This window comes from Oryza sativa, chromosome 10 (genome assembly GCF_034140825.1).
Source record: "Oryza sativa Japonica Group chromosome 10, ASM3414082v1".
NCBI lineage: Eukaryota > Viridiplantae > Streptophyta > Magnoliopsida > Poales > Poaceae > Oryza > Oryza sativa.
In genome coordinates, this window is record NC_089044.1 from 2,554,820 (window position 1) to 2,573,051 (window position 18,232).

At 40.2% G+C, this 18,232-nt stretch overlaps 4 protein-coding genes across 10 annotated transcripts; all 4 read left to right on the plus strand.

The window, feature by feature from the left end:
* The first annotated feature begins 3,070 nt into the window (after window positions 1-3,070).
* LOC107275282 (uncharacterized) lies at window positions 3,071-5,389 on the plus strand. The gene is made up of 2 exons (XM_015757763.3): window positions 3,071-4,296; window positions 4,903-5,389. The coding sequence occupies exon 1, from the start codon at window positions 3,094-3,096 to the stop codon at window positions 3,703-3,705; it is 612 nt and encodes a 203-aa protein (XP_015613249.1). The 5' UTR covers window positions 3,071-3,093; the 3' UTR covers window positions 3,706-4,296; window positions 4,903-5,389.
* LOC112936028 (uncharacterized) lies at window positions 3,786-4,325 on the plus strand. The gene has a single exon (XM_015758030.1). It carries the CDS (start codon window positions 3,786-3,788, stop codon window positions 4,323-4,325), a length of 540 nt encoding a protein of 179 aa, XP_015613516.1.
* Window positions 5,390-7,648: 2,259 nt separating the features above from the next.
* LOC4348085 (uncharacterized) lies at window positions 7,649-10,982 on the plus strand. 6 transcript variants are annotated; one of them, XM_015757300.3, is made up of 4 exons: window positions 7,649-7,954; window positions 8,616-8,801; window positions 8,893-10,077; window positions 10,588-10,982. In XM_015757300.3, exons 3-4 carry the CDS (start codon window positions 8,982-8,984, stop codon window positions 10,596-10,598), a joined length of 1,107 nt encoding a protein of 368 aa, XP_015612786.1. In that variant the 5' UTR covers window positions 7,649-7,954; window positions 8,616-8,801; window positions 8,893-8,981; the 3' UTR covers window positions 10,599-10,982. The 6 variants fall into 6 exon arrangements, with proteins under 6 accessions (XP_015612786.1, XP_025876726.1, XP_066160917.1 ...); XM_026020941.2 differs by having other exon boundaries at window positions 8,952-10,077; XM_066304820.1 differs by having other exon boundaries at window positions 8,700-8,801.
* A 1,523-nt stretch (window positions 10,983-12,505) lies between these two features.
* On the plus strand, window positions 12,506-17,949 carry LOC4348087 (uncharacterized). Of its 2 annotated transcripts, none has more exons than XM_015757540.3 (11): window positions 12,506-12,608; window positions 13,522-13,859; window positions 13,963-14,137; window positions 14,234-14,392; window positions 14,775-14,871; window positions 15,086-15,156; window positions 15,862-15,913; window positions 16,444-16,492; window positions 16,631-16,768; window positions 17,319-17,438; window positions 17,527-17,949. In XM_015757540.3, the coding sequence occupies exons 2-11, from the start codon at window positions 13,660-13,662 to the stop codon at window positions 17,654-17,656; spliced, it is 1,191 nt and encodes a 396-aa protein (XP_015613026.1). In that variant the 5' UTR covers window positions 12,506-12,608; window positions 13,522-13,659; the 3' UTR covers window positions 17,657-17,949. The 2 variants fall into 2 exon arrangements, with proteins under 2 accessions (XP_015613026.1, XP_015613025.1); XM_015757539.3 differs by having other exon boundaries at window positions 13,539-13,859.
* Window positions 17,950-18,232: the final 283 nt, after the last annotated feature.

The window sequence follows — 18,232 nt, forward strand, 5'->3', positions numbered from 1 at the left end:
ACTATACTTTTGTAACATCATCACCTTCATCGTCATCAAAAGTAAAGTATATTTCTGTTTTGTAAAAGAGTTTTCGGAAGGAAGCGTATAAAAGCTAGAGTATACTCGTAACATTGAATAGAGTTTGTAGCAACTCCCGGTAGGCTCCAATCCAAGAGACAGGCGTGAATCACAATTTATGCATCGCGCAGGCTTGTATCATTGTACCCATAGATACTCTTAACATGTTTGACTGTCTCACTTCACTAGATGCGGCACCATGCTAAGAGTACAGAACTTTTCCCCTACTTCAATTTATTACACTCCATGTTTGTGTTGAGCCTATCAGCTCTCCATACCACCGCGCTACTATATGCACCTAGAATGCACATCATCGGCATTCATGAGGTTTATATCATCTCCCATCCTACTACTACGTACCCATGTAGAGTATAATAAACTTGATAAGGTACTAGGTCCAGCCCGTCTTAAAATGGATCTATGGTCGACACGGTACATATGGTTCTCTGATACGAGTGAGGGGATGATTAGTCCTTATATTTATACACCGTATGTAGGGAGAGCCCTGACCGGCCATCATCATCAATCATCATATCCCTGAGCTCCCCCTACCCACCATACTAGTATCCCAATGATCTCTATCATCATCGGTTTGTCAATCATATCATCATAGTTCATATTATTATATTCTAGAAAATATATTTTGATGCAATACTAGGAGAAATATTTTTATGAAATAGGTTTTTAAGTTGAAATAGAATTATCATCTATCAACATTGTCAGGATTATGGATACCACATACCTAATAGTAGTTGACTAAATCTTGGTAGGACCCACCACATACCATGTCTTATACGGGAACTGACTTCGGATATGGAGGGAGTTCCGGATAAGGAAAGACAACCAGAGTTCTACATGGAAACGACAAGGACTACTTGGATTGTATTCATATTGGTTTCTATAGTTCTACTTGGACAAGGGGACACCTATGGGTATAAATATAAGACACCCACCATAGAAGAGACAATCAACATACAAGGAACAACAGAAGTCACAACATACAAGCCAACATACGCTAAGACAAGACGTCGGATATTGACTTCGGGGATAAGCACGGCTAGTCCCCTACGGTGTCTCCGGATACTGTCAAGAGAGACGAAAGCGCTATCTCTGATCTCGTCGGGCACGGACTCGAGGAGGAAGACTACCCTGTTGTCGACTACGAGTCAGACCTTCAGACCGCCGTATCGACAACAGTTAGATAGGCTACCCCAAATATTATACTGTTTTGATTATGGTGAATAAGAGTAATATCGGCTTCGGGCAACAGGATGTAGGGTTATTACCTGACAATTCAGGGGCCTGAACCTGTATAAAAATCCTGTCTCCATCTCTTTTACCTCAATCTCGCGTATATCCTAGTACCAACGATTCCCATACTATGCAAATACCGGAATTGCGACATCAAACGTCGACAAACATGATCATAAGAGAGACTTGCCTGACTTTTATCTCCAGTGTAGTTATTATTTGGCAAAATAATAGTTTGTTAAATAATAATCTAAGTTCGGCACTTTTTATCTCCAGTGTTAAAAGTGTGAGGCTTCACATAAGGTGTGCCATATCATGTAATTATATTTGTTTTGTATGGACGGAGCGAACATTTAAATGCAAGGTAATCAGTATCGAGATATTATATAAGACCGTTTTGTTATTTGTAGTAGGAAGAAGTCCAAATAGTCGCCTAAACATTGAATGGAAGTCCGTTTAGCACCCTAAACATTAAAAACATTAAAACTGGACATCCAACTCCCTGAACTTTACCATACCATCCATATTACCCTAAGATGGTTTTGGATGGTGGTTTGCATATTTTGAAAGCTTAAATGAATAACTTTGAATAACTAATCTAACATATTTGCATATCATCAGTTCTAAATCACAAATTTATCCTTATATAGTTATGCCATACAATTATTATGTTAGTACTTGTTTGTAAATGGTAGCTAACAAGGAGTAAAAAGAAAGATTTAGATCGGAATTTTAATATATATGTCCAATATGTATGTTATGTGATCAAACTCATCAAACTTATATACAAATTAGATAAAAACTACTATGCGAAACCATCTTAGCGGGTTATATAAACGGTATTGTAAAATTTAAGGGGTTCAATATCTGGTTTCAAAGTTCAGAATGCTAAACGGACTTCCATCCAATTTTATTAAATTTTTTTTGAGGTGGGGGGTATTTGGACTTTCTCCTTTGTAGTATCATAGGATCGAGATACTACCATAGGATCGGGATTCAAGATACTATCAGATTTTTAAAAATACATATTTTATATAAAATATATAATATGTTGTATAAATTAAATAATATAATATTGGTTTTGATAAATTTAATCGGTTTTTATGTGAATTTGAGCATATTTTTTACACTATTTTCAATCACCTTATTTTAAATAATATTTTATAGGATTGTAGGAATCTAACATCGAGATACTACCTAAAATTTTATAGAATTGTGTGGAGATTGGGATACTATAAAAGTTAGAATATTATGTAAGATCGGTATGTTTCAGCTTGATAGGATATTATTATCGTAAAATACTAAGGGTCTGTTTAGTGAAGACTGGCAGCGGGTTTGTTTAGTGAAGGCAGGTAGCTACCGCTTCTCTCACAATTATAAGCTCTCCCTAAATTTTTTTTTTTCAGATTCTGTTATAAAAACCATAAGATAAACTAAAAGCCACGAGCTTTTACCAGATTATCCGTCCCAAACAAACCCTACTATACGAATCAGATAATGACAACCTTGGTTAACTGTCCCCGTCGTGAGCGCGCGCTCAAGCAGACAAGCAGTAGCCTTCTCCGATCCTTTAATTTTGGCGGAATCCAAACTTGCTCAAGCTAATTTCGTTTTCTACTCATTTTCTATTAAATTGAAAGTTTGTTTGAAATTGAAAAGTTGAAAGTTTATGTGTGTAGAAAAATTGAGATGTGATGGAAAAATTGAAAGTTTAAAGAATTATTTTGGACTAAACCCGGCCTAAAGAAGAGAACTTCCCATTCGAGTCCACAACTGTTTGTCATGGACCCGCCGCCGGTGCCAAGCCCATTCCGCCGCCGCCGCCTCGGCGACGCCGGCGACGAGCCATCGCCGGTGTCCATCCTCCCCGACGACGTACTGGCCGAGATCCTCCACATCCTCCCGCCTGACCCCTCCTCCCTCCCCTGCCTCTCCCTGGTCTGCAAGCGCTGGCGCCGCCTCGTCTCCGACCCGGCCTTCCACCGCCGCTTCCACTCCCACGCCCGCCGCCGCCGAGCTCCCCTCCTCGGCTTCTTCCACAACTCCTTCAACGTCCCCTGCTTCGTCCCCACCGGGCGAGCCCCCGACCGCGTCCCCGCCGAGGCCTTCTCCCTCCGCCGCCACCCCGGCCGCTGGCTCTTCCTCGGCTGCCGCGGCGGGCGCGCGCTCCTCGCCTCGCCGTTCTCGGTGTGCCGCCTCCTCATGGTCTGGGACCCACTCTCCGGCGAGCCTTGCTCCGCGGCGCCGCCTTGCTCTGCGACGCTGGCGAGTGCCACCGCCCCACCCCATTCCGCGTGGTCTTCGCCTTCATCGACCAGCGCCGCCGCCCCTGCGCCTGCGTCTACTCCTCGCTTTCCGGCGAATGGGGCGAGGTGGTCTGTGGGAGGACGGTGATCCCCCACGATTTGGATTTGGGATTAGGGCTTAGACATCTTGATGAATCCATCTCGGGGGAAAAGATTTCTGCCATTGACATGAAGCCTCCTGTTCTTGTTGGGAATGTTCTCTACTGGCTGCTCGTGGAGAACTGCATCCTTGAGTTCAACATGGATGCCAAGAGCTTGGCTGTGAATGTGGTTTCTGGCCCAGATCTTATGTATTTTCCGGCTCCGAATTGGAGTCTGCAGATTATGCTGGCTGAGGGTGGTAGCAAGCTTGGCTTCGGCGCAGTGAAATTTTTGTACCTCAAGCTGTGGGTGCGCAAGAGTGACTCGGATAGCACTGCCAGTTGGGTGATGAGGAAGAGAATTAAACTGTGCATGTTCATTCCTCCTCCTCATCCACCATTGCGGCAATTGGAGGCGCTTTTTGATCGATTGATAGCGTGGTCTGGGCTACTTGGTTTTACTGAGGATGGTAGTGTGGCATTTCTACAGACGCCAAATGGCGTCATCATGCTCCAGCTTGATACTATGGAGTTCAAGCTGGTGCTCCCTATGGAGAGGTTGCATTGGGTTTATCCCCATTCAAGCTTCTATTTGACAGGTACATCTGTTCGTGATTCTAGCAAGTAATGAACTGAGTAGTAGTTACCTTGGTTGGCTGTTGAAAAGTTGAAACACTACCACTTGAATGCCGAACTGTAATTCATATCAGATAAAAATACGTGTAGATCTGCTATATTTCTTTTTAAGTGTAGGGACTTGTACTATTGTTACGTTTTGAGTTTCAGTTTGACAATGAAAATTTACGGAACCATATTAATCATTTTCACCTATCATGCATGTTATGTACAGCAAAGTACTCAACTTTATTTTAGAAGAGCTATTGTTTAAATGCTTGAGAAACCATCTTTATTACTAGCATTTATCTTGCACCTATCATGTATCTTATGTATAGCGAAATACCCTTACCTTTTATTAGAAGAGTTATTCTTTAAATACTTAGTTCAATTCAATTCTAACCCCCCCCCTCCCCCCAGAACAAACACCAAAAAAGGATATAGTTAAACCTGGTAACAAACACTTTTTACAGAGCTTGACTTCCTAGTGCATACACATAGTGGTAGATGGATCCATCCTTTTAATTCATATCTTAATATTTTTATAGTAGGGACTAATTCATTCTCTCTTGTTGCTGGCTTGCTGCTAGATGGTTGCATTATTTGAGAAAGGCCAGCAAGATGATTGGACTTCAATATTGAAACAAAGAGAGTATTTACATCTTGCTGTGTAATATGCTGCCATGACGACCATTTTCTAGTAACATTTCAGCCTCTTGCCAATAATAGTCCTGTCGGGATTGGTAGACATGTTATAAGACTGACTCTGAGCATGTATATGAATGCTTTTGTTAATCAGTTGTGTGCTCCTCAAATGCATGTATGGTACTTCAACTGCTGGTTTATATGATACTCCTATCTGATAGATCATCTGAGGCATTTCAATTGGGGGAGCAGAGATTACTGAATGTGTTTTCCACAATCTTTTATATGGCGTGTAGCAGTGTGAGGTCTCTATATGCTGGCACCTGATATGTGCCACTTGCACATGCTGCTGTAAACTTCAGGTGCTCCCCTGGGGATTATAAGCTTGATGTACTTGATAATGTTCATGGCAATGTATCATGTTCTTTTTTACTTGAAGGATCTACTTAGCTTGTACTGTTGGACACCAATATTGCACAGCTGTCATAATGGTCAGCCACATGATGCAATGCTGCTGCTCTGACTGTTCCAAGCAACAAGAAACTGACCATGGTTAGTTTATCCCTGTTTCGAACCAAAAAAAACCTGAAAGGCTGATATGGTGATATCATCCTAGTTGTTGATATGTTGAGAGTATTAGGAGAAAAGTTTATCATGGTTGCATGCACAGGCTTGAGAAAAGTTTATCCTTGCTGCCGGGTGGGTTTGTCTTATAAATGGACTTTTACTTGTTGTAAGTGTTCATTTTACTTCTGTTTTGACTAGGGAAGTTGATATCAGTGGTGATTTGTATGGTAACAGTCAAAGAAGACAGCCATCATCATCTGGCATTATCAACGTAGAGGGAGAAGGTCACACTGAAGCGGCTTCATCTTTTCGCTTATGCTTATGTTTATCAGTTAAAATTTAAATTTTTAACATTAAATTTGAGGTTGATTTTGGAGTTTTTTCATCGATGTTTATTTTTCAACTTTTGTTTTTATATCGCTAAGAACACGTACATAAAAATTTTATTCATAGGTTATTTTTCATTCGCAAATATGCCGTAGGGCCGCTGAGTTCTAGTGCGTGGTGCGCCAACACGACTACTCCATCTGTCCTATAAAAAATTAAATCGTAGGGCTATGTCCAGATTTATTTTCAGGATTTGTTTTTTTTAGAACAAAGAGTATATCTGAATCCACGTCACAGGTTAATCCACACCCATTCACCGGTTTTGGTCCGAAACGTGAACCCTGGAATCTAGATTTGAGGATTCGGATCCTCTGCATTAGAGAAGTTAATGAAGAGTGTGGCATTAGCTCCAATCCTGTCCATCCATCTCTATCCAACGGCTGTGATTAGTGAACCTCTTTCTTATTTATGCTGTTCATATATTTTGACAGGGAAGAGATGGCTACAAGTCTGAATGTTCATGGTTCTTGCATGTTTGAAGCACTGACTTGTGTCACAAACCAAAGTAAAGCTTCATAATAACTACTGGTAGGGTTTGCGTGTGTGCGTTCATAGAAGTGGGTGTGTGCATGTTGTGAGCGTCTATATTTGTACTGTGTTTCTCAAAAAAAAATAACAAGGTTGATTGAGGGAGTAAGTACAAAGGGCATTTCACATAGGGAAATAACAGTATACCCTGATTAAGTACAAAATGTATTTTAGGGAGGAAGAAAATAATATTATAATCCATAAACCAAAATATGCAGAGCAGCATAAAATCCACCTCTCCGATGTCACTGCTTTCCACCAAATAGATTTCCTGCACTGGAATCATTCTGCACAATAATGTAGCAATAAGTGCATACCAATAATGAACAGAATATAGTTTGCTAAATCCACTTCAGTGTTGAGAGAAATTGAAAGAGGTATGGCATGTGAGAGAGAAAATGAAAAGACTCATATGAGGCAAGTTTGAAGAAATTGGAGGGAAAAGGAGGAGTCACGCTCTGTTTTAGCGTCTAAAATTAACATGGGTCTGCTGCTCTTCCTCTAAGAGCAGGTACAATAGCAGGCTATAAGACAGCTGCAAATATATTTTAAGGAAATAAATGAGGAGAGGAAGAGCAGCGGGCTACAGATTTGTAGCAAGCTGTAACATAGACTCCAAGACGTTATGTGTGTATGATAGGTGGGACCAGGTATTAATAGTGTAATATGTAACTATTGTATGAATGAGCTATTAGATTGGCTATATATGAATTGGAGCTAGTAGTTGGCTATGCTATTAAACTTGCTCTAAGGCCCATTTAATTTTTTTGCTTTATCTAATGGAGAACTAGCCGCAACCATTGGATGGATGGATAGGATAGGAGCTAATGCCACCCTCTGCATTAGAGTAGATACAATAGCCAGCTATAAACATATTTTAATAAGATAAACGATGAGAGAGAAGAGCAGCGGGCTACAGATCTATAGCCAGCTACAGCACAGACTCCAAGACACAATGTATGTATATCAGGTGGGACCAATATTAATAGTATAGTAAACAATTATTGTATAAATTAGCTATTAGATTGGTTATAGATTAATTGGAGCTAATAATAGGCTATACTATTAAACTTGCTGTTAGCTTCTCTAATGCAGAGGATCCGAATCCTAGATTCGACTGTGTTCAAGCCTTTCTGTATCGTACGGTACTCCCTCGTGTGTTCTGCTGAGTGTTCTGACACGCACACGTGTAACCAACCGATTTTTTTTGCCTTGTTGGGCTATTTCTCTCTCTCCTCTCTCCGTCTCCTACTGCTGCAGCTACTGCCCCTGCCCGCCGCCGCCGCCGCCGCCGGACTCCTCCCCTCCGCCGCTTCGCCTCCTTGCCGGCGAGCAGGCCGGACCGACCGTGCGCGCGGGCGGCGTGGACGGGGCGGGGCTCCTCTCCTCCCCGAGTCCCCGCCCTCCCCTGTGAGTGAGCCCTACTCTACTCTCGCGGAGGGCGGCGGGCGAGGAGGGGCTAGCTGCACCTGGCCTCTTCCACCGACCTGCGTCTCGTGTCGAATCGAATCCAAGGTATTCCTCGTCCTCTCCTCTCGTAGCGCTTCCTCATCCTCCGAGCTAGATCCGTCCTTACCCTTACTTTGGGGATTGCTTTGTTTCAGCTGTAAGTTAAATGGTATGATGGTGCTAGCTAGTATATTCTGATGACCTCGATTTGAGTATTGATTTAGGGTGGAGGTTTTAAATCAACAATGTTTTGGGTTAAGGAATATATATGGATGGCTATTCTAACCACATTGTACTGATTTTGCCCTCACTAATTTCCATTTTCCTTATACACACCATTGTATAATAACCTACTTCAAACTTGTGTCTGTCACCGGCAACTATGCTTTGTACGCAAACTTGTAGCCATGGTTCCTGAATTGAATGACGGTAGGCATGAAAAGATGGACGGATTGTGACATCATTATTTTTTTTAGTAGCTTGATATAGGCTTATGTTGTTATTTGTTACTCCATCCGTTTCACAATGTAAGACTTTCTAGCATTGCCCACATTTATATAGATGTTAATGAATCTATACATATAATAATGTCTAGATTAATTAGTATCTATATGAATGTGGGCAATGCTAGAAAGTCTTATATTGTGAAACGGAGGAAGTAGTTCGTTGCAAGGAAATGTCAATGCTCAATGACAAGAGCTGAAATTATTCGTGTACAATTGTGCAGGTCACTTTTTTCTTATCAATAAAAGCTGGAGCAGAAGTCAGTATCCACAGTGAATGATATATACCGTTGTCTTTGTTTCTATAGACTATAGCAAACTTCAGATATTGGCTATTGCAAAGTATAGCCGGGGAAACCATCACACCTTTGCCAAAACTACCGCTGCTAATCAAAATACTAGGATCTAAGGTAATGGAGTGATCTTGAACAGCTATCGGGTTTTTTGTGCATCTTGTCACCATTGTTGCTAATGTTGTTCCATCTTTGGCATTGAGTATAGGTTGTTTCCTGGTGACAATAATTAAAAAAAAATAATGCGCCTTTTGCTTCTTTTTTAAGTTGAAGTTGCATTGCCCATCCTTCCTCACCATGGCAAACATGCTTCCAGACGATGCCCTTATTGAGATCTTACTTCACCTCCCAAAACACCCCACGTGCCTCCTTCGTGCATCCCTTGTCTGCAAGCACTGGCGCTACCTCATCAGAGATAACAAATTTATCAAGCGCTTTCGTGCGTTCCATCAAACACCCCCTGTTCTCGGCATCTTCACCAATTCCACCAGCATCCCTCGCTTTCTACCCATTGGGAACCCTCCTGAATGTGTCACGGTAGGAGCATTCTCCCTACCTGACCCCTACTGGCATGTCCTTGGCTGCCGCCACAGCCGTGTCCTCCTCATTAGCTCAAGCTGGAATAGTCTACAAGTGTGGAACCCCATGACTGGCAACCGGTATGCTGTACCAGTTACACCTGATGTGAATCCTCGTATCAATTATGGACGTGTGCCCGAGAGCCATGCTGCGGTGCTTTGCGCAGCTGGCCACAATGACCATGGTGACTGCAGCTCATGCCCCTTCTTCATAGTATGGGTATTCACCAATATAGGCTATGCTTATATCTCTAGGTACTCGTCAGAGAAGGACACCTGGGACATGATGGCATCTTCACCAGCACCATCGGAGGTTGATTCCAGGCCTAGCATTCTTGTTGGGAATGTCATATATTGGCCACTTAAGTCAAAGCATATTCTTGCATTCGAGCTGGCCACTTCTAGATTATATCATATTGAGTGTCCACCAGAAACACATAGTGTATACAGAAGGAATGTCCATATCATGAAGGCAGAGGATGGTGGGCTAGGTCTGGCTACCATGACAGGGTTCAACCTTCAGTTATGGGCATTGGAGATTAATTCAGGGGGCGTTACAGGATGGGTGCTGCGCAAGACCATTGAGTTGGGTGCAGTCCTTCCGCTGGAAGTGCCCTCTGTACCGTTGACGGATAGTCATTTGGTTAGAAGGCCTCCAGTCAGGATATTAGGTCTTGTGGAGGAAGATGATTTGTTTTTTATATGGACGGCAGTTGGTGTCTTTGCTGTCCAGCTCAAGTCACTGCAGTTCAAAAAGGTGTTTGAAGCTGATGTATCTGCAACTTTTTATCCCTACACCGCCTTTTATACCACAGGTGCTGACATTAATATGCTTTTACTTCAGTTTGTGTTTTGTTCTCTGTTTAATCCTGCATATGCCTGTTAAATTTATTACAAAGACTATATTAAACTAGTTTTACCTGGCGAAAATATTAAACTAGCTTTGATAGTTCTTGTTGCAACAACAGAACCGTATTTGTTTTATTTCAAATATTATGTTCCATTAGCGGAAAGAGCTTGGTTGTTTTGTTACCTCTTTTTTTTGGCAAATGAAGAATGCTATATACAAGCTAGATTGCAATCGTATATCAGGAAATTGACTGATCATGTATGTCGACATGTCGTCTTTTATGGGAGATGAAGTTTTAACTTCCCCCATAACTCTGTTTAGGCTAAATGTAGTTTTGCAGAAATTTTCTGCCTAAATCTATTTTGTACTTTGTTGATCTAACATTCCTTACACTTAGTTTCTCCATTTATTGATTGATTATTTTTCTCTGTTTGTTGAGGCCTTAGCATGTTTTGCTTCCTCCTTTTGCTGGCAGGTGCTGCGTGAGGTTACCAGTGATACTATTGGAGCTTGTATATGATGTGTCCTTTGGGACCATTCTTCTGCATAGCTGTGCAGAAGCTGCTACTAGTTTGTTGGAGAACCTGTTGGAAGACAGCTTCTGCTTGTTTGTATAATAAGATCAGCTTCTAGTTAGTATTACTTATAAGTTGCTGCAGAATTTTGTCGTTTGGCAGCACCGCAGAATTTTTTACTGTGTAGAAGCTGTAGAACATCTATATATCACTTTTCAATTTGAAGAATTGTAAAGAGAGGCAATGGCCGCATTCTAAGCAGGTGCTCTATGGAAAATCCCTAGTTGCGCATGTCATATAGTTAGCCATACTAGTATATAGTAGTATGTTGGTAATAAAGCTCCACGTGTGGACACCTCTGCTTGTTGGGCCATCTTGGTGGGAGGATTCATTTTATGTTTTGAGTGTCACATACTCCTAAGATATTTAATTGATAGTTAAAATAGCTTACTTGGTTGTTTTGTACTACCTCTATCTCATAATGATTATATTTCTAGGATTTAAATTTATCTCACAATAGAGTATTATTTATCTCATCAATCTTTTTTTTTTCAAAATTTTTCCTATTCTATCCTTAACCACCCTCCCACCTTTAACTTTAACTATATACCATTTAACGAGGGGCACTATAGATTTTCTTATCAAACCTTAATACATGCTAAACAACCTAGAATTGTAATTATTTTGAGAGGGGTATTAGGAAATACATGTAGAGACAAGTTATATTGTTATATTGGAAAGAGTCTTTCTTTATCAATTTCTTGCTACATCACTAAAAATATTGACATGGCATTCTATTTAATGAGAATGAAACTTTTATTGGGAGTGACCTCATTTATCTCATGCATTGCAGCAGTATTCTAAACTCCTTTATTAAAAAACCATTGGTATTACGACTGATATCTTAATATTCACTTTGATGCAATGGTCGACTGTAGCTAAATGTGAAAGCTCCTTTGTTTATAATAACTATATGGGTATCCCGGCAGTAACGGATAATTGTGTAATAACATAGTATATATGAGTTAAAATTTTAAATAATTATGTTGTATGGTGTGGTTTTTGAAGAGAAAAGATGCAATTTGCCCATCCAAAGTTTAACTATAATTATGATGTGGCTTTATGAGAGAAGATAAATTAGCATTAAGTATATTGTGTTCTTTTGTGTGAGTTCCCAATTCTACCTACATCGTTGTTCGTACGCACGTTTTTCTAAATTGCTAAATGGTACGTTTTTTTCAAAAAGAATTTATATATCAAAGCTACTTTAAAAATCATATTATTCCTTTTTTTTTAAAAAAAATAGCTAATACTCAATTGATCATACGTTAATATGTTGTTTTGTTTTTCGTGCGGAGGAAAGTAGTTTCCAACTGAACCAACCTAAATGAGGATGAACTTCAAAGATAAATAGGATTAATGTAGTTAGTGGATTGTAACTGTAACAAAGAAATAGTGTTTGAATGTAACATTTTTATGCTGGCCTGAGTACTCGTTGCAACTTGTGACCTTCTCCGGGCGCCCATTGCGAAATTAGTGGTGACCTTTACATTGTAGTAGGAACAAAGTTCTTTCACGTACCTCAACCATAAACCCCAACTACAAAACCATTTGTGATTTTCTTTGAGTGCCCAGTTTTGTATCATAAATTTATTGGGCACCACGTAGAACGAAATCGTAATCCAAGCTATCCAGAGAATCGATTTGTATTGGTTTTAATAGTAGGGGAATTTCTATACCTGCTTTGCGGAACTCGATCCATAACGAAGGGGTGTGCGGTAGACTTTTTTCCTGTCACGGTCCATTCCTGTCAATCTGGGCCAGAGGGCTGAAATTGGGCCTTCTAAACAAAGTACTTGCCATCGAGGAAAAAAAAAAAAAGAAAAAACAAAACCCTCGTCGCTGCTCTCCCCGACTCCCCGTCCTCCTCCCCTGCGACGACGGCGGCGGCGGCGGCGGTGGCGTGGCGGCTCTTTGTCAAGTTAGTCGCCGTCGTCTCCCTCCTCCTTCTTCTCTCCCTTCCCCGATTTGTTTCCGCCATAGCTGTTGCTGATGGGGCAGTGAGGGTCTGAGGGAGAGGGCAGAGAGGCAGAATGGGGATGGCAAATTTTGTGCTCGCTGAATATGTTCGTAGGTTGCAATTGAGCTTCCTACCAAACGATGGATTCAGGGGGTTGGGTTTTGGGAGGTGGATTGACCGACCCAATCCCTATTTGGATTGTTCTTCCCCCACTTGTCAAATAAAACCCTTGATTAGTTTTTGAGTACATTTATGTTCAAGTGAGAATGCACAGTCAAGCTAAATGCATGGACCAGGATGGCTGCTCTGGTTATGAATTGCAATCCCCCGCAAAATATGCTTAAGTACTATTAGAAAATGGGTTCAGTAGTATTTACAAGCTTAACAATGGTTACGGACGAACATTTGAGTTGATGGATATTATGACTGAAAATCGACCAACCTAGGAGGAATTAGGTTGCCTGTTGTTTTGATTAGGAAGAAACATGCACCCAAATTCGCCTCGACGAGGGCTTGAACTTGGGTGGTCTGGGCGTACATCCACGCCCTCGACCAACTTATGTCAGGTCAATTTTTGTGTGTGAAAACATAACCTTTGTATTTTATTGTTTATTCACATATCTTTGCTATTGTAATTTGTTGTACTGAAGCGATGTCAGGGAAAGTTTATATCTACGGTTGTTATGGGCATCGAAGTACATTATTGCTCAGTTCACTAGGGCTTACTGAAACAGAATTAAGATGAATATTATATCTTTCTTTAGCTAGGCATGTCAAATTGCTGAAGAAAACGTGCTCCCAAACTGTCATTACCCATTTGAGCATGTTGCCTTATCATGTTTTCGCCCTGCTTTCCACTAACTGATGAGTGCAGAATTTATGCTTGTGCAGGGTAATTTATCCTATTCGCAAAACTGGTACATCAGGAGAAATAACCAAGTGAACGTGATAGTAGTATACCACTGGTAGTGCACCACGGCAAAGCGAGGTGTCCTGATTCCTGAACAGCAGGATGCGGTTTGCGGTGACAAAAGTATGTGGTGGTGGGGCAAAGGCACGGGCAGGCATGCTCCAGATTGCTGGCAGTAACATTGAAACACCAGCGCTACTTCTGTCCACACGCAAGGGGCTTCCAGCATTTGTGTCCCGTGATCTCCTTGCATCCCTCTCTCTCCCTGACTCTCTCCTTCTCCATGTGTGCCCTACCCATTTGTAAGTTCCCATCCTTGTATTCCCTGGTGTAAGTGCCTCTCTCCAGGAGCTGGGTGGTCTGTTTCTTCTAGTGAATTTGATCACCTTTCCTTTGTTTTTTCAGTATGGAAGGCCCTCCATCAAAAACAATATCAAATATTGGTGGTTTGCATCATATGTTGGGTCTTCCTGATCATATCCTCATAGCCGCAGCTGGTGATTCTATTGAGAGTTTACCAACAAGTGAAGCAAGCAATAAATTTGGTGCTTCCTTTGAGACACCAGCTGGCCGAAGACTGGTTGGTAGCTCTAGTAATTTCTTTCTCCAAATTTTGTGGATGCATGTTTAGAGTCTTTTTATGTACAACTAATCAACTTCCTTCAATTTTTTTAAGGTTAAACCATCAGATTATATGGAATTGATTTCCTGCATGAAGCCTAATTTGTGGGCAAGTTTGGCAGATGAGGTTCCAGCTTGGGTTACTGAGAAACGAAATAAAGTCTCTGTTGAGCGCACATTACGCTGGCTTGATGCATGTATTGCTTTGGATGAGGTATGAGTTAATCTATATTCAGCTGAAGTGTTTAGTGTTTCTTCCTGAATTTTAGCCATATGTCTGTTTAGATTTTATGACTTCCTTTTGAGTTATGTCAAAAGTGAAACTTCTCAGACTAATTTTAAGTTTAGAGAACCTAAGTACTAATGTAATTAATTGAGATGCTGCTACATGCTTGAAGGCCTCTAGTGCAAGTATCTTGTCACAAAACTACAGGAATAAGAAATAAAATGTAAATTCTCTGTAATATTACTTAATCTGATGTCTTTATCATACACATGTTCTTTTTTACATGTGTTAATAAAATATCATCATCAAGCTCATGCAGTTGCTTTACATTACTGAAAATGTTTTAGTTTTGTGGGACTGATCCATGCAGGATTCTGGTGCAAATACTTTAGGTGTAGTTGTGGGTGGATCTAGTATAGAACTACGGAAGCTATGTGCCACTGAAGTGTCAAAGAGGAATGTGTCAGGTTATTTTCATTTACCACTCAACACCATTAACTTTCAGTAGTTATACTTCCTTTTTACTTGTTTCTTACGACAAGGATGGAGTATAACATTTGCTCAGCTTTGCACCATTGTCGATTCAGTAAATGTGACTCTGTATGATACTTCAAATTTAAATTACTCAGATAAACCATTATATGTTCCATCCACTGAACTTTTGTGCAAAGTTTTATGCAGGTTTTTGGATAGGAGGGTTGGGCTTTGGAGACAGTCCTGAAGAACGTTGCAGTATACTCGATGCTGCAGTGGTGAGAATACTATTCTTTACCCAGTAATCACTGTAACACATTTGATTCTATAATGCCCTTAATGTATTGTTGACATGCAATCTGTTATTTTTATGTACCGAAGGTTGGTGGAATCTTTTTATTCGTCAATCTTGGATGGTATTTGTGCAAAGCTGCTGTCCCTACGCCTATCTTGCATTTTCTGATCATTTGTTAAGGAAGCATTTTACATGTAAAAAGACCATGAATATGTTAACCTGCAAAAGTGAAGTCAGGCAAAAGTAATAATGCAGCACTAACCTTTATGAACTTCCATGCTGACACGAGCCATACTAAGCAATATTACTATAGCACAACTTCAATGTCACATCATCTACTTCTTTCTTTCTTTTTTTAGGCTGTGTAACATCATTTACTTTAGATGTCTCTGGGAGTCAACAACTGTTGATTTTACATGACAAAGCATCAAACTATTTTGTAGGACTCTTTTTGAAGGAAGTGTTGAATGGTTATATCTAACGGTCTAACCTGTTTTCATGTCATAGCATCATAAAGAGTTAAATACTCCAAACTATCATTTGCACTAGTCTCAGATTGCAGTTGATTGTACTTCATAGTTAACAAGCAGAAGCCATTGTTCTTCATACATTTTATATGTTTTCCATAAATTTATCAAGCAGTGTAATTTATTTGTGTACAACTGTACATTTTACTTTATTCTTTCAGGGTTGCTTGCCTCCGGAGAAACCTCGAGTTGTCTCTAGGCTTGGTCTTCCAGGTGCTTGTGATGTCTCTTGTCCACTAGGCAGCAAATTTATACTTGGTTGTGTTTGTGCTGTTAGTTTCCATCCTAGGGCTTCCATCTAGAGGTTGCTGGTTGTTTTTGGCTTCTGCATCAATCCAACAACTGAACCATCACCACAAGATTAGCATGGTTTTCTGACAAGACCATGTTAAAGTTACATCTAGCTTGCCTCCAGGCTTGGTCTTCCAGGTGTCTGTAATGTCTCTTGTCCAGTAAGCAGGGGATTTGGATTAGGTTGTGCTTCGTGCTGAAGTTTAAGGCCTAATGGCTTTCATGCAGATCCCGTTGATTGTTTTTGGCTTCTTCATGAATACACCTCGCCTCATGTTTTCCTTACTCTTCTGATAACTGTAGTGGCTTAGAAATAGAATTACCCTTTCATTTTTCCATGAAGGCTGCAACTAGCCCTTTCCGAGTTGTCCATTAGACAACTGATGTTACATATAGGAAGCTCTTGCATCTTTAACAGGTTTGACCATTTTGGTACGTTTTATCTCTTGTAGAGGAGGTTTTGGAGGGTGTAGCTGCTGGTATCGACCTCTTTGACTCTACGTATGTACATTATTTACCACTCTCTTGTTATAGCATTGCAGTTTTATTAGCTTGGTTTAACCAGTTGATTTTTCTCTTGTTATAGCATTGCAGTTTTATTAGCTTGGTTTAACCAGTTGATTTTTCATACTTTGACAGGTACATTTACCAGCTTACTATGGGTGGTTTCGCACTGATCTTCCCCATTGACATGGTTGGAGAAAAGATGCAGAATGGTTCACTCAACAGTAGTGATGGAGATTTTACAAAGATTAATCTGCGTGCAACGACATATCGGTAGGTCCCATGCTCTATAGAAATTGCATAAAATACATTTTATTATGCACACTAATTAGTAAGGATGCAGTTAAATACTTTCAAGAAATCATTTTAGTTATATATTGGGCATACAAACTTTTTTATTAGTCATAAGTTTGAACTGTATTGTTGTTGTTTGCGGAAGAAATGCTCCTCGGATATTTTGTTTAAATTTTGTCATACAATCAATTCTGAATTTGAATTGGGAATCTAGCAAAATCAACTAAAATTGAATTGCACATGAAAAGTGGAAGCACTGACTTCTATGTACACTAAATATTAACCACCACTGTTGATGTGAATCCATCAGCCCAATTAGGCAACATAGGCCTGCTTGGGAAGCCCGAACCCCTGGCCCATCCATGGGATCGGCAACTATTTTAAGTTTGATTCAATGGCCCATCTGTGGTTGAGTTGAGATTTTGGGCTTGACAATTAGGCACTTAGAGTTATCATTTCTTCACAGATGTTGAAGCATTTTTAACATCTAGAATATATTTTTTTTTGGACATATGTTCCTTTTTTTCAGGAAAGACACGTCAAGGATAGTTGATAGCTGTAGCTGTTTCACATGCCAGAACCACACTCGTGCTTACCTTAATCATTTGCTCAATGTCCATGAGATGCTGGCTCAGATTCTACTGGAGATGTAAGTCATGTCAGAAGTTCAATGACGCATTTTAGTAGGTTTATAAAATTATGAGTGTGACATTTGTTTGCTTTTGCAAAATTTGCAGACACAATACACATCATTACCTTTGCTTTTTCCGGTTGATACGAGACACGATCAAAACCGGACAGTTTGATCGCTTTCGGCAGCAGTTTGTTCAGGACAGGCGTGCTTATCTTGCAGCTGCTGTGATCTAACAAGGATTAACTTCTCCCTAGATGTACACTGTTAGACCTCTTGAGGCTTGCATCAAACTAAATTGAGAAAGCTGCAAGTTAGATTCATTCAAATCCACAATCCCTCTCTTCGAAAATCCAAGTGACTGAACAACTTTTTGCAAATCCCTGGAAAGAAAGAAGAAAGGAACAAATAGATAGTGCTAGATGGCTGAATTATTAACTTGCCTTTGGATGAATTTTCAGAAATTTTCGGGTTCATTAGTCAGTTTGTGTGCTAACTGTTCATGTTATTATAGCTGTTTTGGTAGGAAGTCTTGACTCAACTTGTCGAATTTTTATTATTTTTTGAACTTCATTGTTTTTTAATTTTTAAAATAAACTCTTTTAAAACTTATTTCCAAAATCTGAACCTTTTAGCCCTCTAAGTATGGTAAATAACATTACCACGCCATTCGCAGCAGGCGCAGCGTGACAGTTAAAGAATTTTTTTTTAAAAAAAAATCTTGCTTGTCAAGTTTCAGATCTCTCCCTTGTCGATTGAGGAAAAATGTGGTATATGTTTGCACGTATTTTTTTTATTTTTTGAACTTTTTT